This window comes from Ochotona princeps, chromosome 27 (assembly GCF_030435755.1).
Source record: "Ochotona princeps isolate mOchPri1 chromosome 27, mOchPri1.hap1, whole genome shotgun sequence".
Taxonomy (NCBI): Eukaryota; Metazoa; Chordata; class Mammalia; order Lagomorpha; family Ochotonidae; genus Ochotona; species Ochotona princeps.
In genome coordinates, this window is record NC_080858.1 from 27,597,670 (window position 1) to 27,624,300 (window position 26,631).

A 26,631-nucleotide genomic window follows, 5' to 3' on the forward strand; every position below is an offset into this window, starting at 1 on the left:
CCTGCCCTCGCTGGGTTCAAGTGCTTGGTCTGCAGACAACCCCAAGCTTCAGGTCAGCTTTCACTTCACGCTGCTGGCCTCTGCTTTCGATGGCTCTGCAGACAACGAGACCCTGACTCTCTTGAAACCACTGTCAGTCAGTCATGGCTGTGGGGAAGGATCACTACTGCCTGGCAATTCAAAACCCCACAGGGACGAGTCTGAGGCCAGCACCTCCCCGGGCACCCCGAGCTAGGACAGTGAGGCCCCCAGCACAGGAAGCAGGATGCTCGGCGCCCTCTGCTGCCCACCTCCGCCTGGTTGTTGACTTGTATGCCAGAATGCAGAGCCACACCAGGGCGGACCCACCGCACTTGCCCGGTCCACGCGGCTCAGGCTGAGGCCACAAAGGGCGTGTCTGAGAAGCCAGAGCTCACCGAGCCAGAGTCCGCCTTCCCCTGAGGGGCCCTCAAGATGCCCTCAGCCAGGGTGGCCTCCCCGGGAAAGAGCGGGACTCTGCCGTTCTGCCCCGTCACTGCCTCCTTCAGCGGTTCCAGGAACACCACTCTCTTCCCGGCGCCAGCCCGGGGCTCAGCCACGCAGCCTTCATCGCTGGGCCCAGGACACAGGCTGGCCGCCTGCATGTTGCCCCGGGTGGGCGTGCTCCTAGGCCCGTAGGCTCTGCACTTGCAGGGGCAAGGCGTCAGATAGAGGTACAAGAGCACCAGGACGATGCTGGCCACACAGGCTGCCAGCGTGGTGAAGGCCGTGTTGAAGGCCTCGTGCGAGTGCGCCCTGCTGGCCGAGCTGTTGCTCACGGTGACCGTGACGTCCACGGACTCGTTCAGCAGGCGCTGCCTGTTCATGGCGATACACGAGTACACTCCGGCGTCCTCCAGCCGGAGGCTCTCTATCACCAGGCTGCCGTTGTAGAACACGTGGAAGTTGTCCGTGGTCCTGCCAGGCTCCAGCAGGCGGCTGTCCGGGCCCACCCAAAGGAAGTCCGTGTGCGCAGTGCCAGCCTTGCCATCGCAGTGCACCACCAGCCTCTGCCCCACCTGGGCCTCGTGGATGAAGCCCAGCGCGTGGAAGGAGCCATTGGCGCTGCCCACCGAGCAGTTCAGGAAGTTCTCGCGCAGGAGCTGCACCTGCTGGCCCGACCCGGCTCCCGCCGCGATGGGGCGGCAGGTGTAGTGGTCCTGGAATTCCACCACAGCGCTGTAGTGCCTGCGGTACCACAAGGCGAGCAAGGAGTGCAGGGCGCAGTCGCAGACGAAGGGGTTTCCGTGGAGATAGACGCCCCGCAACTGCTTCCCGGGCACCACGTGCATGCGGTGCACAGGCAAGGCGGTGATGAGGTTGTAGGACACGTCCAGGAACGTGAGCGCCGCCAGCTTGAACCTACCCAGGTACAGGCCCACGGGGAACTGCGTGAGGGCATTGCCGCTCAGGTACAGCCTCTGCAGGCGCGCCAGCCCGCCGAAGGCTGATGGGTCGAGGTGAGAGATGCGGTTGTCATAGAGCAGCAGCATTTCCAGTGCCCGCAACTCCTGGAACGCGGCGTCGCGTACCACCTGCAGCCTATTGGACGACAGGTCCAGGTTCCGGACGTTAGGGATTGTAGCGAAGCTGCCTGCGGAGATGCTGGCGATGTAGTTGTGGCGCACGACGAGGGTACTGAGCTGGAGCAGGGGCGCCGGGATCCACTCCGAGTCCAGGACTCCAATCCGGTTATAACTCAGGTCCAGCCTCCGCACGAGCCTGAAGAGGTTCGCGGGCACCTTGGACAGATTCCTGTCGGTGCAGCTGATGACGTCGGTGGCGCAAGTGCAGGCGGCGGGGCACAGACCGGACGCGCCGGGGCGCACGGCCGCCGTCACAGCCAGCAGGCAGAGCAGCCCCCGGCAGCGCGGGCGCGCGGACATGGTGGCCCCGCAGCTCCTCCGGGCGCTCCCGCGGCTCTGCCTCCACGGCGAACCTGCGAACTTGAGACGCTGAGGGTGAGACGCCGCCGACCGCCTCCGAGACCCTGAGCGCCACGCCCCGCCGCGATCCGCCTGGGGAACTTTGGCTACTGGTTAGGCGCGCGGGCTGCTCCCGTCAGCTGCGCTCCTAGCCAGCGGCAGCCAGCAAACGCCAAAATACGCGAACGTGGCCGTAAACAGCCGCGCGGGAACGCCCGCCAGCCACCGCGCGGGAGACACTTACGGAACCGCAGGCCGGAGGCTAGGAGGGTCCGGACGCGTCCCCGCTCCTCAGCGCGGCCCTCTCGAGTTCCCTACGGTCGTGGCGGCAGCGCTGACAGCACCTTTTCCCCCACGGTGCCCAGGTACGACCGGGCTCAGGTAAAGCCGGGTCTGCGCGCGCCGATCCGCCTGGGGCCGATTGCAGGAACGCAAGGATCCGCTACCGGACCAGTGAAGGGGTGCGGGTCGGAGCGGTCCTGCCTGGCGCGCTCCGAGGCTCCGAGGCTCCCGGACCAGGTCCCTCCCGCCCCGCGCCTCCTCCCTCCCTCGCGCGGGACAGGCTCCGAGACGGCGGGCGGGGCGCGGGGCGCGGCCAATCGGAGCCCCCCAGGCCCCGCCTCCCGACCCCCTCCTCCGGGCCCAGGCTGCCCCGCGGAGGGCTCTCCCGTCCCATCTCCCGCCCCAACTGGGTGGGGGACGGTCCGGAAAGTTAAGGGCACGTCCGACCTCGGAGGGAAGGGCCGCGCCCTGGGGACCCAGCAAGTCCACGCACCCAGTCCGCGCTGGGGGCGTCCACTCCGAGAAATGGCGGGCACACCGACTCCAGGAGCACCGGTGCAGGGAAGAGGGCAGCGACTCAGCCCTGCCGACCTCGCCGTCCCTCCCGCGCCAAGTGCAGGCGGCTGGCGGGAGCTGGGAGGGACAGACCGGGTCGCAGCAGCGCGAGAGCTAGGAGATCCATTGGGGCCGCAAGTCTAACGAGGAGATTTGGGAGTTTGGCTGAGCCTGACGACCATTTGGCCATTCCATCGGGACTGGAAGTGCATTACCGCCCCAACAGAAGCAGCGAGACGCAGACCGGCCAGGGCCGGTGACTGGGCACCTCCCTGGCGGCCTCTTGCCTGCGCTGCACCTCTTCTGGTTCTCCCCGCACAGAGGCAGGTCCCAGCGACTCAGGGGAATGCTCTTCAGACGACCGTGGCGACCAGGAAACCATGAAGGCTGCGGGCAGACCGAGACACAGAAGCCACCCACTGCGTGCTCCTGGCAGACCTGTGACTCGAGACCCCAAAGCAGAGGACTCTAGCTCCAGGCTAGGCTGGGTTAGAGCCGAGAGGGAGAAGGCCTTGACTCAACCTTACTGACAAAGCAAGGTAGGGTCTTGTTCGTAGAATATGAGGCTTAAAAAAACTACCTGAAAGGCACAGTAACAGAGAGGGGGAACCATGTTTGGGGGGAGCATTTCCCATCCCCAAAAGGCTGCAACAAAGCCTGGAACTCCGTCAGGGTCTCCCCCGTGAGCACAGACTCCTTAGCAGGGTGCTGGATGGAAAATGGAGTAGCCAGATCTGGAGTCAGCATGCTGCTGTTGCTGTAAGCCCTGGCTGAACCTGCTGTGTCACAATGCCGGTGACAACAGGAACCTGTGACTTCCAGACTTCCCACTGGCACGTGACTTCTCTGGGACAGCAAGCTCTCCGCTCTGGCCACTTCTGCCTCACAGCATCAGCCCTGTGTGGCTCCAGCCCTTGTCCCCAGGGAGGCCGCAGCTGCGCTCCTGACGGTTTGGTGGTGGGCAGGATGCAATCGCTTTGAGCCCCTTGAAGGCCGTATGTGACACACAGTGCCACAGTTCTGGCAGGAAAAGGTCTGCCAGCGGTGGCTTGCCATGGCAGAGGGGAGAGCTGCCTCCCTAACCATCTGAGCCTTTCCGAGCTGCTCTGTCTGCTGGCATTTTGGACCAGTCGGTGATGTGTCCAGGGGCAGCAAGCCAGGACTGAGCTGGATGCTGAGATAGGTGTGGCCATGGAAGTGACTGCTGAGGAGCTAGGAGACAGCGGCTTGTCACAGCACAGTGCTGAGGGGCTCAGTTTGCCAGTGACTGCTGCCTCTGGCCTCCATCCTGCCTTAGGGCGCCTTGGCCTACTTAGCAGCCCTTCCAGGGTGCAACGAACAGCACCTGCACCAGCTGTGCCGGTGGGCTGCGGGAAACTGCCCAACACCTGGTGTGGGCGGAGCCGTCCTCTCACCGTGCACAGCCGCCTCAGGTACACCTCCTCTGGAATTCACAGATGGGAACGGCACTGTGTGTCTGCCTTCTCCACCCTCTGCAATGTTCAGGTTTGGGTGAGGACGCCAAGGGATGCAGACTACCATGGTCATCCCACAGAAGATCCCACGGAGATCTCACTTACAATGGGATCCCCTGAGATCCCACTTACAATGGGATCCCCTGAGATCCCACTTACAATGGGATCTCATGGGCCCAGTGTGGTGGCCTAGTGGCTAAAGTCCTCACCTTGCATGCGCCAGGAACCCATATGGACGCGGGTTCTAATCCCAGTAGCCCCGCTTTCCATCCAGCTCCCTGCTTGTGGCCTGGGAAAGTAGTTGAGGGTGGCCCAAAGCCTTGGGACCCTGCACCCACATGGGAGACCCAGAAGAAGCTCCTGGCTCCTGGGTTCCAATTGGCGCAGCACCAGCCGTTGTGGTCACTTGGAGAGTGAATCATCAGACATAAGATCTTTCTGTCTCTCCTCCTCTCTGTATATCCAATTTTCCAATAAAAATAAATAAATCTTAAAAAAATGGGATCTCACTTAGAATGTGGTCACAGGGCCTCCAGTACCACGTGCCCATCCTTCAGCTCTGACCCCATGGCACAGCGGTGAGGGTCCTGCGTGAGGCCCACACCCTGCTCCACAGTGCCTGGGTCCAGCCCCGGCTCTGTTCCAACCTTGGCTTCCTGCTGACATACATCCTTGGGGTCCCAGCCATCAGGAGTCTTGGGCGTGAATCCTCAGAGGGAAAATGTATCTTCCAGATAAATAACTGTGACTCTAAAGTTGCCCACAGTCCTGAGCAAAACCCTTGGTCCTCTCCAGAACCCAAATTGTTGGGTTCTGCCACTTGGCCTGCTTTAAGACAACAACTCCTGGGCACAGAGTGTGGGCAGGCAAGATGGGGCAGTGATGGCAAGTCTGGGCCCAGCTCTTGCTCTGCTTGATGAGCACTGCCCTGGACACATGCAGGTGTCCCTCAGCAGGGGAGGGGTCAGCCCCGTGCTTCCTGGGGGAAGGTACTAGGGGCGCCATCCTGGGGCTGGGAGATGGCATCAGTCCAGCAGCAATTTCATCATATTCAGAGCCATGGTCACTGTGGAAACCTTCCCGGTGTGTCAGAGATGTGGGGGAAGGAATGAGCATATGGCCACGGAGGCTGCCCCACACTATCCACCTAGGTCACCACAAGCTAACCACCTGGGGTCACCCTGAGCTGTCCGCCTGCAGTTACCTGAGACTGTCCAACCTGGGTCACCCTCCACTCTGATGAGGATTCTGGCAGGGCAGTGCACAATGATATGCTCACAGTACAGGAGTTCCTTAGACAATGTGTGCCGTGTCACAGTGTGTGCCTTGTCACAGCGTGTGTCCATGTCACAGCGTGTGTCCATGTCACAGCGTGTGTCCGTGTCACAGTGTGTGTGTCCATGTCACAGTGTGTGTCCATGTCACAGTGTGTGTCATGTCACAGTGTGTGTCCATATCACAGTGTGTGTCCATGTCACAGTGTGTGTCCATATCACAGTGTGTGTCCATGTCACAGCGTGTGTCCATGTCACAGCGTGTGTCCGTGTCACAGTGTGTGTGTCCATGTCACAGTGTGTGCCATGTCACAATGTGTGTCCATGTCAGTTTGTGTGACTTGTCACAGTGTGTGCCCATGTCACAGTGTGTGTCCATGTCACAGCGTGTGTCCATGTCACAGCGTGTGTCCGTGTCACAGTGTGTGTGTCCATGTCACAGTGTGTGTCCATGTCACAGTGTGTGTCATGTCACAGTGTGTGTCCATATCACAGTGTGTGTCCATGTCACAGTGTGTGCCATGTCACAATGTGTGTCCATGTCAGTTTGTGTGACTTGTCACAGTGTGTGTGTCCATGTCACAGTGTGTGTCCATGTCACAGTGTGTGTCCATGTCAGTGTGTCCATGTCACAGTGTGTGTCCATGTCACAGTGTGTGTCCATGTCATAGTGTGTGCTGTGTCACAGTGTGTGTGTCCATATCACAGTGTGTGCCATGTCACAGTGTGTCCATGTCACAGTGTGTGCCATGTGACAGCCTGTGCCTCTGTGTCGCAGTTATACACCCGTGTTGTGTTCTGTGAGTCAGCAATCCTTACAGCAGGGAAGGTGCAATGGAGAAGTAGGTTTCCTCAGAGTCTCCGTGTCTGTGACCACATGGCAGCCCCTGCTCAGTGACCCTCAGGGATCGTATGGAGCTCGGGCCCTTGCCCTCGGCCCAGGGACTGCTCACTTGGGAATATCTGCCTAGTCCCAAGTACTGCACCTGGTACCTTACTTCAGTCTGAGAACAACAGCAATGTACAAAAACCAGAGCCACATGAGTGCAACTGCACGTGCCTGTGGCAGGCACCGTGTGCTCCACTCACCCACCTACCAGGTGGCCAGGTGTGGGCTCCGCAGCTCCAGCTGGGATCGGCTCCTCTTCCCCAGAGCCACACAGAGGAAATCTGGGAGGGGCAGGCCCCCTGTTAACCGCACTCTGGGCTCACAGAACAGCGAGGAGACCATCAAAGGGCAGAAGCTGCTCTGTCCTGGTGAAGTGGCGACAGAATCAAGCTGACTTCTTTGTAATCCTCAGCCTTAATGATGAAATGGGCAGGTGAAGATCTGCTTTGCCAAGTTCAACTTTCCAGAACCATGCTCTGGGCACCACGTCCCACGTCCAGCTGCCTATGCCCTCGGCTCCTGAGCCAGCTCCCTCCTGGCAGCACCTGGCAGGCAGCAGCACATGACTGCAGCCCTTGGGTCCCTGATGCACCCAGGGAGACCCAGGTCAGGTTCTGACTCCTGCTGCTGTGGGCATTTGGAGGTGAATCAGGATGGAAAACCTCTCTCTCTGCCCTTCAGATAGAATGAAAAAAATAACTTAAAAATTAGCAAGCACATGTACCTTACAGTACGCCTGTCTCTGAGGGTTCTCCTCTAGTTTACACTTTGCTCACTGTAAGACTGAAGATCATCTAATTGAATTACTAAATGCTGCTCTAGTCTTCCAAACTGGGTTGACTTTCTCTCTCTGAAAAACTGGTTTTAACAAACCCAGTTTGGAGAACTATATGAAACATTCAGACTCATGCTTTATGTCCTTAAAAATCAGATTTCCTGTAGCAGTAATTAATTTATCATAGCTTTATAAAGGTGAATCTAATTATTCAAAGTAATATCTGATTTGAAGCAACTGTTATTCTCTAGCATGAACACAAAATGAGATGGAGAAAGAGCCTGCGTCCCACTGTTACAAGACTATCACAGACCCCCGCTGTCAGCAAGCATAAGGTCATCTGCCCTTGAACTCGGACCTTTCTGATAGTGACAGCACGGAGAGTCGGCCATCAGCAGAAGAGAACATGGACAGCATCTCAGGGTGCCCAGGCTTCTCCCCTGACTCTCGCGGGGCACCAAGAGATGGCCACGGCAGCCCCACCTGCTAGTGAGAGCCAGGGATGTACCCAGGATCAGTGGTAGGGCAACGTTTCCCACCCATCCATCCTGCCCTTGCCTTGGGCTTCCACATCAGCTCAGTTTCCTGTGTCAGAGGTGAGGGTCAGCTGTGTTTGATATTACGGCTCAGCCACTCCCAGTGCAGAGGCTCACATGGCAGTTGCCCACCGGCAGTCCACAGGAATGTCTGAGATGGACACAGGACAGAATCCAACTCCAAACTGGGTAATTGCTATCAAAAACATGTAGTTTCAAGCCCCAGCAATTCCAAATATAAATAGAATTTTAGCATTTTAGATTTTAGTCACGGTAAACTAGATGAGTTCAGAATCAGAGTCCTTGCTTAATTCCCCAAACTTGCATCTGTCAACTGAGTTCCCTGAGCTGGGAATCCCAGCTTCCCCATTTCGAAGAAACAAAGGCAACAGATGAAGAAAATGCTTCAGAGACCAAACAGCCATGAGTCTTGCCTGACAACCACGCAGCGACATGGCCTGCTGCAGACTGTGGACAATGCCTGTCTGTTTGGTGGACATGGCTGGCGTGGTCAGATGCAGCATCTATTTACAAGGCAGATGGAGCTTCTGAGGCCCCTTGCATAGTCTGCACTGGTGCTGGGAAGCCCATATCAGCCTGGCCCTAGGGCATCTTGACTGGTCTGCACATGCACAAACTCTGGTCAGGAGCAGTGAGCCGCACTGTCACTGCCCTCAGATGGACGACAGAGGAAGCTAACCCAGCCCACAGCCACAGTGATCGCTCTCCTCAGAGAGGCCAGCACCATTCCGGAGAACGCGCGGGGCCAAGCCTGCCAGGCACTTGTCCACATCCAGCCCGGAGTAGGATTTCCATCTGCTCAATCAGATTTATTAAAACTCCAGCTCTGCCCTAAATTCCCTTTGTCAGGAAGGCACTGAATGTCTGGCGCCACAACCACAGCCCTAAAAGCACGTCTGCAAGCCAAGCACAGGCCGTGAAGGGGTGTACACAGCCGCCCGAGAGGCCCCACAGTCGTCCGAGAGGCCCCACAGTCATACCACAGAGGCCCCACAGTTGCCCTGGCCAGGGATATCATCATCCCCAGCTGAGCATGGGCCGTGAAGGGGTGTGCACAGCCGCCCGAGAGCAGCACTGCACCCAGGTCAGGAGAGGCAGGCACTGTGCAGAACCTCAAATAATGGGTGCAGAGCAGAAGGAAACTGAAGACTTCCGAGCAGATCAGGCTCCAGCAGGCCGTCTGAGGCCAGAGGCCCAGCACACAGCACTCAGAATCCTGAGCACACCGCGGCGGGCTGGACAAGCAAGGGCAGTGCAGAGGACCCCAGCACCTGACCCCAGCACCTGACCCCAGCACCTGACCTCCCAGCAGCCCGCCCTCCCTGCTGACCGCAGAGATCTACCCAGCCTGCATTCCTCTCAGACCCTTTGTGTTGCTCAACTCTGCCATTTGAGAGCTCCAGGGGAATCTCTGTAGATGCTTCTCATGGCGATACAGCATCTGCTGCGTGGCTGTATGGCAGGCTTCATAGCCAAACAGCCAGGACATGCCGACACACAGGCCACAGGAAGCTGTGGGCTTGGCCACGGTGCTCACAGCCACCCTCCTGGTGTGCCCCCCCATGGGGGCTCTGGGGGTGCAGTGCCGGTCACCTCCCACCTTATCCATCACAACCGTCGTGGTGGATGCATAATGGTTAATGACCTTGAGCCTCTTACCCTGTTCAGGCATCCTCTCCGTGATTCTGCCATGTCATTATGGGTCTGTCTGACTGATTTTCAGGATTTCCATACACATTCCGGATTCGTTCTTTGTGTGTGTGTGTGTGTGATGCATGCACACTGACACGCTGCTATTGCCTCCCACCCAGCCTCTGCCACATCACCCACTTTGGGTGAAAGGGCGCTGTTGGTTAGAATACAGTCGAACTTGTCATCCTGGTTTCCTTTAGGGTTCATGCTTGGCTTGTTTTCTGGTGAGGAAGAATTTCCCATTCTCTGATCACAAAGATGTTTTCCCTCTGAAAAGCCTTGGGGTTTAATTTCAGGCCTAATGCTGCACTGCGACTAGACGTTTGCCCCTCCAGCCCTGCAGGGTCACTTTGGCCACTGATGGTGTGACAGCACATAGCCCTGCCTCTGAACTTGCTCTAAACCCGTGCCACACAGCTCAGTGAGCCCCATCGCAGCCACAACACCACCCACCCGCTCCTCCTCAAGAATGCCTTAGCTATGCCTACACTTCCACATTTCCATTAGTTTTACAGATATTTGATGGTTTCTGAGGGAAAAAGAACCCACAGCTTGGGGTCCGGCAGTGTGGCCTAGTGGCTAGAGTCCTTGCCTTCAACGCCACAGGATCCATATGGGTACCGGTTCTAGTCCCGGCAGCTCCACTTCCCATCCAGCTCCCTGCTTGTAGCCTGGGAAAGCAGACGAGGACGGCCCAGAGCTTTGGGACCCTGCGCCCATGTGGGAGACCTGGAAGAGGTTCCTGGTTCCCGGCATCGGATTGGCGCAGCACCAGCCATTGTGGTCACTTGGGGAGTGAATCATCAGATGGAAGATCTTCCCCACTGTCTCTCCTCCTCTCTGTATATCTGACTTTGTAATTAAAAAAAAAAAAAAAAAAAGAACCCACAGCTTGGCTTTGGGCTGACAGTGGGGAGCAGGTGTGAGTAGGGAGAGGTCAGCTCGAGGTGGCTGTGTCCGCCCGCGGGCTCTGCTCGGCCTTCCTCAGCAATGTCCTGCACATCCTCAGAGTCACTTCTAGGATCAGCTACTGCATATCTGTCTACTGCCTGTTTGCTTACTGCCAGCCCACACACGTGACTTGTGTCTGCATGTTGGCATCGTACCCAGCTTTCCTCCTCTGCTCTACTGAATCTACTCTTTGGTCCACAGGTCCTTTGTAAATGCTGGAAGCGTGTAACTGCTGACTCGGAAGTGCCTCCAACCACCACAGCTTGCATTCCTCTCTGCCATTCCAATGCCACAGAGAAGGGCAACAGGGAGCACCCTGCATGCTCCCAGTCTTCTGGGGAATTTCCAGGGCTGAAGTTCAAGAGCAGTGCTCCCAGGGGATATCTCGCAAGCCTTCGCTGTTGAGTTAAGGAGATCCTATTCCTAGTTGGTAACATGTTTTCATTACAAATCAGCGCCGGTTTCCTCACATGCTTTCCCTGCTTGAGGGCCCCGCGTGGCTCTACCCTGTGATCGTGCTGACCAATGGTCCGCGTGGCTCTGCCCCCTGACCATGCTGGGTGATGGCCCGCGTGGCTCTACCCTGTGATCGTGCTGACCAACGGCCCGCATGGTTCTGCCCCCTGACCATGCTGGGTGATGGCCCGCTTGGCTCTACCCTATGACCGTGCTGAGCGACGGTCTGCATGGCTCTGTCCCCTGACCATGCTGGGCAATGGCCCGCGTGGCTCTGCCCCGTAACCGTGCTGAGTGACAACGGCCCACATGACTCTGCTCCTTTCTGGGTCACCTTGTAAAGTGACAAGTACCTTTAGGACCTAAACTGCCCCTGATTTCCCTTGTCATTTTAGTTGTATACCTAACAGATTGTCAAGAACTCTCCAGTCATGACTATGACAAAGATGGCTTTTCCTCACGTGTTTGATTCTTCCAAAAGTCGCTAGGTTCTCCTTTGTCCGTGTCTCCTTGGAAGTACAGAATTGTACCAGGAAGATGGGATTTTTTGCTCAAGTGTTCTGAGTATGCCGCAGACACACACCGAGTGCTACATGCCCCTTGCTTCATCTCCCATAGTGGTCAGCCCCGAGTGGGGAACAGGCTGGAGTGGGCACTGCTTGCTAAAGGCAAGCACAGCCTGGTGACGTGAACACTGCCAGCAGCGGAGCGGCCAAGGCCTGATCACCTTCACCCCTGCCACTGCTGTTCGGAACGGAGGATTTGTGCCCCGTCTGCATTCCAGGTGTGTGTGCCCAGCCGCTGGAATAGTCGGCCCTGCCCCGTCGTGCAGTGCCCCCTGCTGGCCGCAGGCTGTTCCCCCACATGTCCGACATCAGGTAGGGACAGACAAAGGCTGAGAGCCACAGTCTCCAAGTCCATCCTGGCTTTCAGAGAAACCGAGGTAGAAAAAAGCCAGACTGTATTACAGATGTTTCTGGTTTGGTTTCATGATGATTTACTCTGGAGATATGCGTGCTCTCTAATGGATACTTTAATTAGCACGCGTTATAAATATACAGAAAGTTAACCTGGGGCGCAGCTTCCATGTGCAACACCTTAGCTAGCTGGAAGCATAACTGAGGCGGAACTTGACCAAACAATGATCAGAAATAGACATCTGAGTTTGTGGAAGATAACTTCAGTACAAGGTCAGGCAGCAATGCTGACCTTTCAATCAAGGACTGAAATTTTTCAAGCCAAATTCAAACGCTTGCCTCACACCACTTCCCAGCTTTCAAAGAGCGTTAGTGGTTCCCTTGGCCGTGCCCTTCATAACTGGACGCGACAGGCCGTGGCTGAGCAGACCTGAGCAGGTTGAGCTTGGTTGGACTTGCATGCTGTCTGTGCCAACTAGAAGCTCCAGGAACGGCCCACTCAGGGTCCACTCCGTCCTCCGGGCCACAGCCCCATCCCGCTCGGGCAGAAGCCCTGCTGCTTTCCGCTGCGGCAGCTTCTCCCTGGCCTCTTGGCCACACGCGCCCAGGACACAGGCAGGGATAATACTGTTTGTTTAGTTCTCTGCTTAGCCCTGGTTTCCAGGCACTGGACTGTACTTGGTTCCCAGAGTCAGGGGTTGTCATCGTTTATGTAGCTAAATGGATCACTGCTATGCAGATATGAAGTTTAGTGCAATCGTTTCCAAGTATTCTGGGAACTTGTCTGCCCACTTGAGATCTGTGTGCTGCTTCTGTGGGAAGCCAACAAGCACAGGCTCTGGCCTGCAGGGCCAAGATGGACTCAGCAGGGCCTGAGGCGCCTCTGCCTGCCTGTGTGTGCCAACAGACAGAGGGACCCAGACCCAGCTCGGTCTCCTGGAGCACCTGACCACGCTGATGGCAGCACTATAATCCCTGGGCCAGTAACTAGTCAAGTTCACAAGAGGGAGCAGAGATGGGAACCACAGCTCTGTCCCAAACTCAGATGCTCTTCTACTTTGTCTCAGCTTCCCCCAACGAGGGGGGGGCAAGTGGTGTCTACAGGGCCACCTGTGCCATCTCCCTGGCTCACACCCTCAAGAGCGCTACTGCGTAACCTGTCTGGGCTGCAAAGGGCCCAGCAAGGGGGTCCTGACCACGCTACAGACCCCCGCCACATGCTGGCAGGCATCTATAGCCAGTGCTCTCGTGGCTCTGGCCAAGTTTCAGAGACCAAGTCAGAGGCTGAGGTGCAACCAAGATGTTGGGTCTCTCCACAAGGGCTTAGGGAACCTCATACTGGAAGTGAGTGAGCGGGAAAGCCAGCAAGCTAGCCAGAGACCAGGACTGGCCCCTTACCACCAGCAGCTGGACTCTGTCTCCTGCTGGGAACGTCTAGAGAATTGCAGGCTTTATCTTCAAAGTCAGCGCCTCCTTCTAATTGCAGTTAATTTGGGTGAGACTTGATTCCTAGCAACCAACCTCCCTGGCTGACAGCCTAGCCCTGCAGCACCCTCTCCCCACCCCTGCCCGGGGAACAGCCACGCAGGGTGCTGGCCTTCCAGGAAACTCCAAGGCCACAGAGCAACGCAACACTCAGGCCCAGCAATCCCCATCCTGCTTCGGTCCTTGAGACCATCACTGCAGCTCTCAGAAGCTCCTTCCCTCTGCACAACTGCTGGTGGGTGTCCTGTGCCCGACCTCGCTCCAAGCTGCTCAAGAGCATGGTGAAGCACAAGAGTTAGTCTGGACTTGACTAAAGAGAAGGGGCCCAGAGGGCAGAGATCCTAGGAGCAGGTGTAGGGTCCTTTTGAGCCAGGATTCCTGCCCTCCCCCTTCCTCTGGGGACTCCCCACAGCTGCAGGCTGGACTCCCTCCGTGTAGGCACCAGTCCCCTAAGGGTTAAATCCACAGCTTAGCTTGTTTCTAAAGGGTAACAGGAGGGCAATCTTGGCCTGATACATTTAGCCCCTGGCTTGACAGCAAGTTCCCTCTTCCTTACTTCCCCTTTTTTAAGATGCCCCCAGGGGAGCTTAGGAGTTGCTTAAGCATTGGGAAAATACTGGGAGGAACTAGAAAGACTATAAAAGATGCAGGCTAACCTCAAATAAATGGCATTCTCTTTACAAGAATGACCCACTGCGTGTTGTCTTGTGTGTTGTCTTTTTGTAACCCTAGTCCCTCTGCTCGGCTCGGGGTACGTGGTGACGCAGGCGTTGCTGACACCTCCGGCCACAGCAGACCTCTGGGGAAGATGCTGCATGTCGGCCTTGGTGCAGGTATGCAACTCTGCAGCTCCACAAGCCTACACGGTGTCACACACCCACTCCCCGGGAAGCAGCAACTAACCAAGGCCAAGTACTGTTCTACAAGGCGAGTTTCCCCGTAAGGGACCCTTTTCTGCACAGCCTACCACTCAATGTCACACACAAACAAGGGAAACAGCCCGGCCCACATGCAGCTCTCTGCTAGGTGGCATTCTTGTCTCCCTGGTATAGCACTGGAGTTCACTTTCTAAATACTCAATGGTGTGGAACGACTCACTGCGGTGTGGAATTCCAGTTCATCAGCTAAGACCCCACTTTCATTCTTCTGTCTGCTCGCCACCAGTCTAGACCACATGTTGGGGCTCTCCCACTGACAGCACGTGGCCCCTGCACTTCCCTGCTGCATTCGTAACACAGTGATGCCATCGGTAACCACTGCTGGCTCAGATTCCTGTGCAAAGTGCCAGTCAGAACCCTGCAGCTGGGCCATCTTTCACTGTATGCAGTGATGCCTTCCACAGTGTAACAGAGAAGGGAGCCTCAGGGCAGGGCCCTGCAGCAGGGCCGCCAGCCCTGTGTGTGCTTTGCCATCGGAGGAGCAGTGGACTGAACAACTCATGGATCACTTGCTTCAAGCACAGACTCATTCACTCCGCCTCATCTGAATGTAATCCCCCAAGGTCTTGGAGTCACGGTAGCATGTTAATCTGCTAGACATGTTCTTTATGATTTATACCGAATCATCCCAACAAGAGAAACATGGATAGCGAGAAGCGAAACATTACCGAGAAGCAAAACATTACCCAGAACCGAATCATGGCTCAGGGCAGGCGGGGCCGAGTGGCTGTCACCCGCCTGGCCTCCCCGGCAGGGAAGCAAGACGCCCCTGTGCCTGCACATCCATCTTCCTCTACTGCTCCCTGCCTGGCCCCTTCCCGACCATTCCCCTCTTGACCCAAAACCCTCCAAACGGCTGTGCGTTCAGCAGCGACGGCTAAGATGACCATTCAGGATGCAATGCCGTCATCACCTCTAGCCCCTTCCTCTGTCCCACCCTGAGGAGCCAGGAGGGAGACACACATGCAGGACACAGGATTCCCAGGGGAAGGCACGGAGCCTGAAGCAGTTTCAGAAGCCCCGTCCTCACCCCAGCTGTGGCAGACACGGGTGGGCACGGGTGGCACTAGGTTCTGACACTGGGAGTCACTGCCATGCTGGGGAGAACCCGGTGAACTGCTACAGGGTTTGTACAAGCATCTTAATGCACTGTGGGGTCCTGGTGTGCCATGTGGCTCCTGGGCAGTTTCGTATCACATGCTTACTCCCGGCAACAGCAGCAGAGGCACAGAGGTGCTGACCATGGGGCTGGGGCCCTGAGGCACCCACCACAGGCTGGACTTCCTTTAGAGACGCGGCATCACCTGCATTTTATGGGCCATAAAATTGCCATTTTTGGTTAGCAACTGGACTACCCACAATTTCCTATAGCTCAAGTTACATTGCCTCAGGTCTCAACTCCAGCCTTGCGAGTTCCTTGGAGGAGAACCGTTACACATGCAACAGTTGCCATGAGGGACTCAGGGTGCCCTGACAAGGGGTTCCCGTGGCAGTACCCAGCAAAATCAACCATTGCTGTAGTGAGAGGAGCCAAGGATGTCCGTCAGACGGCTTCCCAGGCCTGGTTATCCAGTCCTGACCCAGTGAGGGTACACATGGAGGAGGTGCAAGCAGGAAGTGTGCCCACGCAGCCAGGAGCCCTGGGCAAACTTGCCAGGCCCCAGGTGGAGGCGCCCCAGGCCCTGGACATCCCAGTTATTAACAGTGCCTGCCTCTGCCACAACTCAAACAGAAATGCATTTCTGTGTCATGTGGTATCTGTGTGACTCGCAAGGCGGCGGTGGGAGGGCAGCTGAGAGGAACCATACCATGCTGTGTTCCCGGCAGCAGCTGCCCTGCTGGGCCTTGGGGCAAGCTCAGAGGAGTCTCCCCAGAGCACCCAGAGGAGCTGTCCAGCAGGTGGGCAGTGTGGAGGCCCCACACTGCAAACCTCCAGGGCGGTCACTGGAGTCATTGGAGGCCTTCTGCTGTGAGTTCCCCTGGCTACCCTGCTCATTTACAGCAGGATCAGCGCAACCTTTCATCTCTGGAGTTTGTGTTAATGACCATCCTTCCAGCTTGAAGGTCAGGCTACTTCCTTTGTTTCACTCAGTTAATCCTCTGCTAAGGGCAATGGAAAATGAATAATTGAACATGAATGTGCCATTTTCCTATTTCAGATAACAAAGACCCTTGGGCAGGGAGCATGCTGGGAGGAATGGCCACAGGTGCCAGTCACTCCTCTCAGCCGAAACCAAGAAGAGGAGCACCACAGCAGAAGGGTTTCCTCAGCCGGGAGGTGGGACCATGGTGGGGAAAGGGCAGCAACCACCATTTGGTGGTGTCTGGACAGCACTGCCCACAGGTCACCTCAGTGAACAGGTTGGGCCAGGCAGGAGTCAGGACCTACAGGTCCATAGGTGGCAGGATTAAGGATAAACTGCTAGGTCCTGCTGGGGAAACTGAGGCACCTCTCGGTCCTTGGGGACTCAACTTCTCCCAAACTCCTCTGGAGGTAGAAGCTGTAGACGGGGCAAAGACACAACAGCTGGGGCCCACAAATTGGCAGGGTAGATGCAGCCCTGCACAGCCCCGCAGCCTCCACCCCATCCTGCAGCCTATCCAGTCCAGTAGTCTAGGGGCTGTCAGGGGGCTCCATGGAGGTGGGGATACATATCTGAGGGCGCTTGAGGCCATGCCTCCTGCCAGAGAGGTCCTTTCCCTTCACAGGGAGGAGCTAAGAGAACACTGGTCTGGGCAGTGAGGCCAACACACATGGTCAACAGAGAAAAGTGGGGAACCAGATCACAGACATAGCATAATCTGTGACTTATAACAGTTGTTTTTCATTTTGTGTCCCACTACTTCCCTTCCTTTGGAAAAACAATGATTTTTTTCTTCTGTGTAAGGCAGACAGGCAGGCTTCTACCTATTGGTTCACTCCCAAAATGACTGACAGATTCAGGCTTAAGTCAGGAGCCCAGCAAGGAACAGAGGACAGACCCCTCATCTGCTGCTTCCTAGGGTGAGCCACAGCTGGGACTAACCCTAACCCTAACATAGCCCTAACCCTAACCCTAGCCCTAACCCTAACCATAACCCTCATCTACTACCTCCCAGAGTGTGCCAGAGCTGGGACTAACCCTTCTCTAACCCTAGCCCTAACCTTAACCCTAACCCTAGCCCTAACCCTAACCCTAACCCTAGCACTAACCCTAACCTTCATCTACTACCTCCCAGAGCGTGCCAGACTGGGACTAATCCTAACCCTAACCCTAACCGCAGGCAGGCTTGGCCATGTGAGGCTAAATTTGCCCTGTGGGACTTTCAGGCAAACATCCTCCTGCCCCATGGGGTCTCCGTCAGAACACGAATCTTCCCCTATTTCACAGCGTACATGTAGGAAGCATACCTGCTCGCTGCCTCCCTGCCTGGTCCTGTCCAACAAAGTAGTTACAGCGAAGGTTCACGGGTGATCTTAGTCACAGCAAGTAGAAACAGCAAAGCTACTGCTATCAGAATGCCTCCTGCTCTATAACCCTTTAAGCCTGTGAAGTCACATTATTTGCAAATGTTTGTATAAGCAAGCACACCACCTCCCTCTGTGCATTTCAGAGGCTCTCCAGTCCTGCATCATAGGAGCTACAGTGGCTCAGCACCTCCTCTTCCTGCTGGAAGATGGAGGGCACGTTCACCAGGAGCCCTCAGCCCAGCCAGCAGGCAGGAGGAGCCATGGGCCCACCAGTGTGCATGCCATGGCATGCTTGCAGTGTCCTGTTTTCCAACTAACCTGTTCCACTCTTGCTGGGCCTGCCCAATGCAGACTGTCAGACAGGACCAGCTTTCATTAGCAAGTTGCCCAGCCCCATCCCAAGTACTCATTCCATGAAGGACCGCTGGACCCTGGTCAGGGTTGTGGGGTGCACCAAGAGCTGCAGACAGAGAGCTGTCCTGCAGGGGCAGGGAGAAGACGCCCACTACATCATTGGCTTCTCCTGAAGGACACCTTACCCCTCAATGTCTGGGCCACTGGCAGCTACACTTGGCACTTTCTTAGGTGACAGAAAGTGCTGTGGTAAAGTCACAGCCTTGAGGCGGGTGCTAGGCAGGGATGGTACCCGTGTGAACGCCGGTTCATGTCCTGGCTCCCCACTTCCCATCCAACTCCCTGCTTGTGACCTGACAAGGCAGCAGAGGATAGTTCAAGGTCTTTAGCTCCTGCACCCACACGGAAGAAGCAGCTCCTGGCTCCCGGCTTCAGCCCAGCCCAGCTCTGGCCATTGTGGGCCACTTGGGGAGGGAACCAGTAGATGAAAGATCATCTTTCCCTCTTTCTGTCTTTCAAACAAACAAACAAATCATGAACAACAAGCAAGCCACAGCCACACTCAGGAGCACACCAGAGCTGCCTGACAAAAGGCAGGTGGCAGACACCCTTATCTCCTGCACAAGCCACTGTTCCGCTTGTCTGAAACACCAGAGAGAGCCCCCTCCTCCTAATGTCTGACAAAGGTGCAGCCACAGTAAGGGCCCAGGAAGACAAAGCTCAGCTCGACAACCACTCTGTGGAACCTGCTGCCCTGCCCAGGGTACCCCTCCTTGCCCGTCCCAAAAACCATAGTTGGCTCAAGTCTCCATCCTGAACCCACTCATCCTCAACATTAACCTGTCATCATGGGCCTGGCATGGTAGTCTGGTGGCTAAAGTCCTTGCCTTGAACACCCCAGAATCCCATAGGGGCGGCGATTCTAATCCCGGCAGCTTCACTTCCCATCCAGCTTGCTGCTTGTGGCCTGGGAAAGCAGTCAAGGACGGCCCAAAGCCTTGGGACCCTGCACCTACATGGGAAACCTGGAGAAAGTTCTTGGATCCTGGCTTCAGATCAGCACAGCTCTGGCCATCCTGGTTATTTGGGGAGTGAACCATAGGACGGAAGATCTTCCTCTTTGTCTCTCCTCCTCTTTGTATATCTGATTTTGCAATAAAAATAAATAAATCTTTAAAAATAAAAATAACATTAACCTGCCATCATGAACACCAGCCTCTGGGGCTCATCGTTAGGGCCCTTGGGAGGGTCCCAGACTGACACGGGGACTTCAGCAGCCTCTCCCGAGGACAGCATCATTCTTTGAGACAGAAGCTGTGGCCTGAGGACTGATGATGCATCTCCTTTAGCGTCTGTGTCTCCTGCACCCGGCTACGGGCACACACCACAGTGCAAGCTGCTGTCCCAGGCTCTGCACCCAGAGACTGAACACACTGGATTCTGCCGTCTCAGAACACTTCAGCTTTAAATTCCTGTCCAGTAAACTTTGCTCCTTTAAATCAACCCACCAGGCCCATTGTGATGGCCTAGCAGCTAAAGTCCTCGCTTTGAACGCCCCGGGATCCCATATGGGCGCCACTTCTAATCCCAGCAGCTCCACTTCCCATCCAGCTCCCTGCTTGTGGCCTGGGAAAGCAGTCGAGGACAACCCAAAGCTTTGGGACCCTGCACCTGCGTGGGAGACCCGGAAGAGGTTCCTGGTTCCCGGCATCGGATTGGCGCGTACCGGCCCGTTGTGGCTCACTTGGGGAGTGAAACATCGGACGGAAGATCTTCCTCTCTGTCTCTCCTCCTCTCTGTATATCCGGCTTTCCAATAATAATAAAATCTTTATAAAAAAAAATCAACCCACCAAGTTCGCAAGGACAACTGGAAATGCAAACACGCAGGGCAGACAGCTTAGCAGTCCTGGAATGTCTCCCAGCTCTGCAGAGTTTCGTTTCAAAGACTGACGGCTATTTTCTTCAGATGCTTAAGAAGTGACCTTTACTGTTGAGGTGCTGGGCGGATGCCCCGCATGGAGCCAGGTATCCCAGCAACAGACGCCCAGCTCTGTGCCCCTCTCCCGTGGAGGGCTGCACAGCCCCCCAGGCGCCTGAACTACCTGCATTCTGGAAACACAGGAGAGCCAGCACAAAGGCTGACATCTTACCCAAACAGCGACAAGCTGTTTTCTCATTAGAAGAGATTGGCCTAGATTCCACTTTTTGCCAGCTCCAAAATTGTGTAATTTATTTTGAGATTTTAATGTGCAATGTGCACAGATAGGAAAGAAAATGAGGCTCCTCTGTGTCAAACAGATTCCTTGCTAAGGAGCTTCCTAACAGTCACCACTGGCTACACGTAGGTTTGAACGGGTGGATGGCCCAGTCAGTTTATTTTTGTTTTTGTTTTGCCAGTCTAGCTGCTAATTATTCATTGACTGGAATCATCAGGGTTGTGATCATCTGCATGAAGTCATTCATGAGTACTCAGGAACAAGATTTCCACTGTCATAAACACAGACACAGAGCAACAGAACACGGCACAGGATAGAGAAATGTCTAAAAATTCACATGGCTATAGCCAAGAGATTCTGACAAAGGCACAAGAACATCCAACGAGAAAAGCACAGTAGTCTCTTCAATACAGTGCTGGGACAACCAGATATCCACATGTAAAAGAATAAACAACAATGGGAAGCAGGTTGTAGCAGAACTGGTGAAGCGAGCATCTGGAACCGGCCCGGTTCATATACCGACTGCTCCACTCTCTCACTCTCTCCCCAACTGTCTCTCCTTCTGCAACTCTACCTTTCAAATAAATAAACAAATATTTGGAGAAAAATAAGATGGGATTTCTATCTCACACCATACACAAAATGGACCCCAAGTGGATTACAGCCCTAAACTTTAGAGCTTGAACCACAAACACAGAGACAGAATTATAGGAGTAAATGTCTGTTTCTTCAGATGACGACAAAACCAGAACCAACAAAATAATTCACTGAAACAGACTTCTGGGGCTTCAAAGGACACCAAGGACAGGGGCCGTGGCCGGCCAAGTGCGCTCAGAGTCCCACAGCCAGACTCCGAGTGGACTTGGGCAGCTCTTCAGTGGAAAGGTCAATAGCAAACAGTTTCCAGTACACGCATAGAGGCCCAACAAGCTGACTCCCTGCTGACAGGGACGGTGGAGACGTGGCCCCCAGCAGCCGCAGTGTGGGCTCCTGCCTCTGGCCTCAAAAACCAACAGAAACACGAACTGCTGTTAAGCATAACCTCTCAGTGCCACCTGGCAACCCTATCACTCAGCGGAGAGAACATTCATCCAGCCTCCGCATTCTTAAACACCAGTTTGATTCACCATTCTTTTATTTTTACTTTTTTTTAAGAAGGGCTTTTGTTGTAGTTGTTGTTTAAAGATTTATTTTATTTTTATTGCAAAGTCAGATATACAGAGAGGAGGAGAGACAGAGAGGAAGATCCTCTCTGTCGGGGGGAGTGTGTGAGCCTCCGCGGGGCTGGTGTGTCAGGGGGAGTGTGTGAGCCTCCGCGGGGCTGGTGTGTCGGGGGGAGTGTGTGGGTCTCTGTGGGGCTGGTGTGTCAGGGGGAGTGTGTGAGCCTCCGTGGGGCTGGTGTGTGCAGCACAGACTCCTGGACTCAGCAGTGTCTTGCCCTTCGACCCTGGGCTATGTACTCACTGGTAGCTGGTGATCTTACCCTTGGATTAGCCCTGTTGTCTCAGTGTGAACTGCCCCCGTTCAAGGAGCGGAATGCCTTGACTGTTTACGCGCTGTGCGTATTATCGTCGGGAAGAGAAGCAAGAGCCCAGCCAGCATGTCACTAATGAGGTTTAGTCCTATTATACTCAGCCTGCATTGTGCAGCTCCTCCTGTTTGTCTAACTACTAATGCAGGTCTGGCGTCCCCTCAGTGGGCTGTTCCTCTGAAGTCCTTGGGCCTGCACGCACAGCCCGTGCTAGAAAGGAGCTCCATGGCATGCCCAAAGTAAATCCTCACTCCCACTCAGCCTGGAGACGCTCAAGCCAACAGTGAAGGACCCCGTGAAGTCCAGACGTGGCTGGCCCTACCTTTCACCTCTGTCAGCCACAGGGAAGCTGGACACTGACCATGATGAGCCCCATGAAGGCTCAAGCTGTGACATTCTGTGGTTGGCCAGCAGTGCTGCCAGCAAGGCATTCTGGGGCTGCTTCCCATTGATGCACTTGCCCCCAGTAGGAACTGGCCATCTGCAGTCTTGTAATTACATGAATCTGCTGTCATTACCCATCCATCCAGGTGGGCTTCAGTCACCACCCCTACAGTAAATCCCAGGCAGTGGGCTTACTCCTTCAAGGGGAAATGAAGAATTCCAGTATTGGCAGTGATAGGCATGGGGGATCGCACTGAGATCTCACCTGGGAGACTTCAGCAGGATGGAGATCTCTCTCTCATAAGCAAAATAAATCAATGAGAAAAAGTCCAATGCTATACAGAATGACAGAGGCTCCGTGGGCGGGTGCTCAAACCATTGTCTAATAATGTGGAATGCCCCAACAAAACACAATAGCCTCCTCGCCCCGCCTCTCGTGGGACACATCCTGATTATCTGCCAAGCTGATATTCACTCACGTTCGCCCTATTTTCTTTATTTCGACCTTCTTTCATGTATTTATTAGCCATTTGTGTTTCTAATAGCTGCATGATCACATTCCTTTGCCCGTTCTCCTGATGATTTTCATTCATTTGAAAGATTAAATTATCCATCTGTTGAAAGCAATGACTTTGTAACTGGCTTCTTCCATATATCTTAAAAGATGGGGCTATCACATCCTTAAACAGAGAATGCCAGCCTGGCTGCGTTTCAAAATAAGAGGCAGGGTCAGGTGCTGCGACAGCCAGGAACCCTCCACCCAGACACCCACATCCCAGACCACAGCGCCACGACCAAGGCCTGCCTCCACTTCCTGCCAATGTGCACGGTGGGAAGCAGCAGGGACAGCTGGAGGAGTTAGGTCGTTACCAGCCATGGAGGAGTTCTGGATGAAAGTCTGGACTCCTAGCTTTGGCCTGGCCGTACCTCAGCTGTTACAGGCAATTGGGAAATGAGCCAGTCAGTATACGTAGGCCTCTCTATATATGTCTGTGTGTGTGTGTGTGTGTGTGTGCGTCCCTCTGCCTTCAAGTAATTTTTAAAAAAGGTTTATTTATTTTTATTGCAAAGTAAGATATACATAGAGGAGGAGAGACAGAGAGGAAGATCTTCTGTCCGGTGATTCACTCCACAAGCGACTACAATGGCTGGTGCTTCGCCAATCCGAAGCCAGGAGCCAGGAACTTCTTCCAGGTCTCCCACACGGGTGCAGGATTCCAAGGCTTTGGGCCGTCCTCAACTGCTTTCCCAGGCCACAAGCAGGGAACTGGATGGGAAGTGGAGCAGCTGGGATTAGAAGTGGCGCCCATATGGGATCCTGGGGTGTTCAAGGGGAGGACTTTAGCTGCTAGGCCATCACAATGGGCCCTCAAGTTATCGCTTCCAACAATGACATCTAGGAGACAATACCTTCTTAAAAGGCCAGTGAACAGCAAGAACATAGCACAATCCTCCCAGGGCAAGGTGGATAACAGCCCTGGGAGATGAGACGGCTGCCTGAGCTGAGTTTGGGAACCCTTAGCAGCAGTCACGACCCTGTACCACAAGCACCTCAGCACACTGGGAACGCACACGAGCAAACCTTGGCACCTTAAAGATCTCAACCGGGCAGCTCCTCAACACGCAACCCTTGGCCTGGTTGGTGGATAACCTCTGAACACATCTCTGTCCTTCCTACCTGCCTGGTTGGATGATCTCCACACTCAGAACTCTCACCTGTGAGATGAGAACATTCAGCGTGCTCCTGCCAGTCAGACAGCCATCCTGGGATCTGAGAGCTCTGGGCAAGCACATGCAGGCTGTGCAGCCCGGCGGGGCCTTGGGGTCAGTGTCAGGAGAGGGAGGCTCTGCACTCAATGCCATGGCGGACAGCAATGCCCGTGTGCTCTCGTTGCCCTGGACAGCGATGCCCCCGCGCTCATGCCCGCTGTGGACAGCAATACCCCATGCTCACGGCCGCTGTGGACAGTGATGCCCCTGCACTCACACCCACTGTGGACAGCAATGCCCCCGCGCTCACGGCTGCTGTGGACAGCAATGCCCCCGCGCTCACGGCCACTGTGGACAGTGATGCCCCCGCACTCACGCCCACTGTGGACAGCAATGCCCCCGCGCTCACGGCCACTGTGGACAGTGATGCCCCCTCACTCACGCCCACTGTGGACAGCGATGCCCCCGCACTCACGGCCGCTGTGGATAGTGATGCCCCCTCACTCACGCTCACTGTGGACAGCAATGCCCCCGCACTCACGCCCACTGTGGACAGCAATGCCCCCGCGCTCACGGCCACTGTGGACAGTGATGCCCCCGCACTCACGGCCGCTGTGGATAGTGATGCCCCCTCACTCACGCCCACTGTGGACAGCGATGCCCCCGCGCTCACGCCCACTGTGGACAGCAATGCCCCCGCGCTCACGGCCACTGTGGACAGTGATGCCCCCGCACTCACGGCCGCTGTGGATAGTGATGCCCCCTCACTCACGCCCACTGTGGACAGCGATGCCCCCGCACTCACGGCCGCTGTGGACAGTGATGCCCCCGCACTCACGCCCACTGTGGACAGCAATGCCCCCGCACTCACGGCCGCTGTGGACAGTGATGCCCCCGCACTCACGCCCACTGTGGACAGCAATGCCCCCGCGCTCACGGCCACTGTGACTGGGAGGCCCTCGGCTCAGAATGTGTGACACTGACTGCTCTTTGGAGAAGGTGAGCTGTAGGAGGACATTGTGACAGTGAGCACAGGATTACAGTTGATGGGACAATATTTGTATGATAAACAACTGAATGGATGTCTTGTGTGTGACTGATTCGATATCCTTTGCTTGAGAACAACTGTATGGCTACCTTTTGTATACCTGATGAGATATCATTTGTATAAGAACAGTTGAGTGGGAAGTAATATACAAGGCAAAAGGACTTCCAAACTAAGGATGGTTCTGTTGATGAACTAAGTATCTCTACCCTAATCCTGTATGACCCTAAGCATATAAAGTCTGTTGCCCCTAATAAATTTTGGCTATTGATCATCAGTCAGTAGTCCAAGCATGTTATTATCGGCTCCGCGCACCAAGTCCATCGCTGCAGGACAGCGACAGTGAGCACAGGCTTAATCTCAGTCGTCACTTTACTGTCAGCTGATACATTAACACTGTGCATCCACAGGAACCACATAGTACACAGATCGTGTAATGCTACGGTGGGGCAAATACATCCAACTCTTCAAACATTTACATTTCTCTATGCTGAAACATACAAAAACACTTTTTATAAATATTTGTGGAAATGTTTCGGAAAGATACACAGCAACCGTGTACAGTCTGTGTTAACAGTTGTAGCTATGACTTCATTAGACTTCACTCCTTTCATATAAACAATGACAAGTTTGCTTCCATGTGCACAGTCTGGCTTTGGATTCAGACATGCTAAACACATGTCCTCAGATGCAGGAAAGAGTATAACGACAATCTTGAGCTAAAGGGTTTGTGCAGGGGAGGGGGCTTCTCGGGTTTGTGCAGGGGAGGGGTCCTCTCGGGTTTGTGCAGGGGAGGGGGCCTCTCGGGTTTGTGCAGCGGAGGGGCCTCTCGGGTTTTTGCAGATCTGAAGCAGTGCAGTGAAGAGACTCCCAATCCAGCAGCAATGAAGTGCCCTGTCCTGCCTTTAAGAATAGCCACTGGTTGAAGGCTTAAAAGCAAAGGGTCCATGCAGTCCTCAAATCCACAGAGGCCAGCCATGATTGCACTGAGGGAAGGCTGTGCCCTGAGAACCTGGTCACCCCTGAGCTTGGATGAGTCTACCAAGAGCAGCCTGGCACCCCCGCAGCAGTAGCCCTCAGGGTGGGGCTCAGTAGCCAGGCCCACTCTCTGTGCTGCCCATACCCAGGGTGAGACCTGAACCCTGTACTGGGAAGGGAGCTGGCCATGGTCATCGTGTTGGCTCAGGCGTCGCAGCTTCGCCTCGGCCTCCCTCGGGACCTCAGGGCTGCCTGGCCTTGATTTCCAGAGCAGGTGCAGACTTGACATTCCTGGCCAAGTAGTCTGATGGTGGACCTGCTCGTGTGCAACCCTAGCGGACCTCTCCCTTGTTGCCCAGTGCCCATTCCAGATAGTGACTGCCTTCCCAGAAGACTCCAGGCACCCGGAAGTTTCAAGGCAGCTCTGGCCTCCATCAAGAGCCACATTAACAAGAGACTCAGAGTTCAGAGGCGGCTCAGTGCGCAGGGGACGCAGCTCGCCTTTCAACCCATCACCGCTGTGAGCGCTGGCTGCAGCTCTCGCTTGGCTTGGAGCCAGGACTCAGACAGCAGGCTCCTGAGCCCAGGGGAGCCCCGCCCTGAGGGCTACTGCTTGGGGGGTGTCCAGGGCATCAGTCTCCAAGTGGCCCTGCTGCTCTGTGCCATCTGCCCCGATATCTCTGGATCCACTGACCTGCTTGCTTCTTTCTACAGCGTTAGGCGTCACCTCAGCACCCAGTGCTATGCTACCTGTCTACCCTCTGTCTCTCG

General features: G+C 55.4%; 1 protein-coding gene across 1 annotated transcript; it reads right to left on the reverse strand.

The window, feature by feature from the left end:
* Positions 1 to 210: 210 nt before the first annotated feature.
* AMIGO2 (adhesion molecule with Ig like domain 2) lies at positions 211 to 2,012 on the reverse strand. The gene has a single exon (XM_004597877.2). It carries the CDS (start codon positions 1,902 to 1,904, stop codon positions 372 to 374), a length of 1,533 nt encoding a protein of 510 aa, XP_004597934.2. The 5' UTR covers positions 1,905 to 2,012; the 3' UTR covers positions 211 to 371.
* Between the last annotated feature and the right edge of the window lie 24,619 nt (positions 2,013 to 26,631).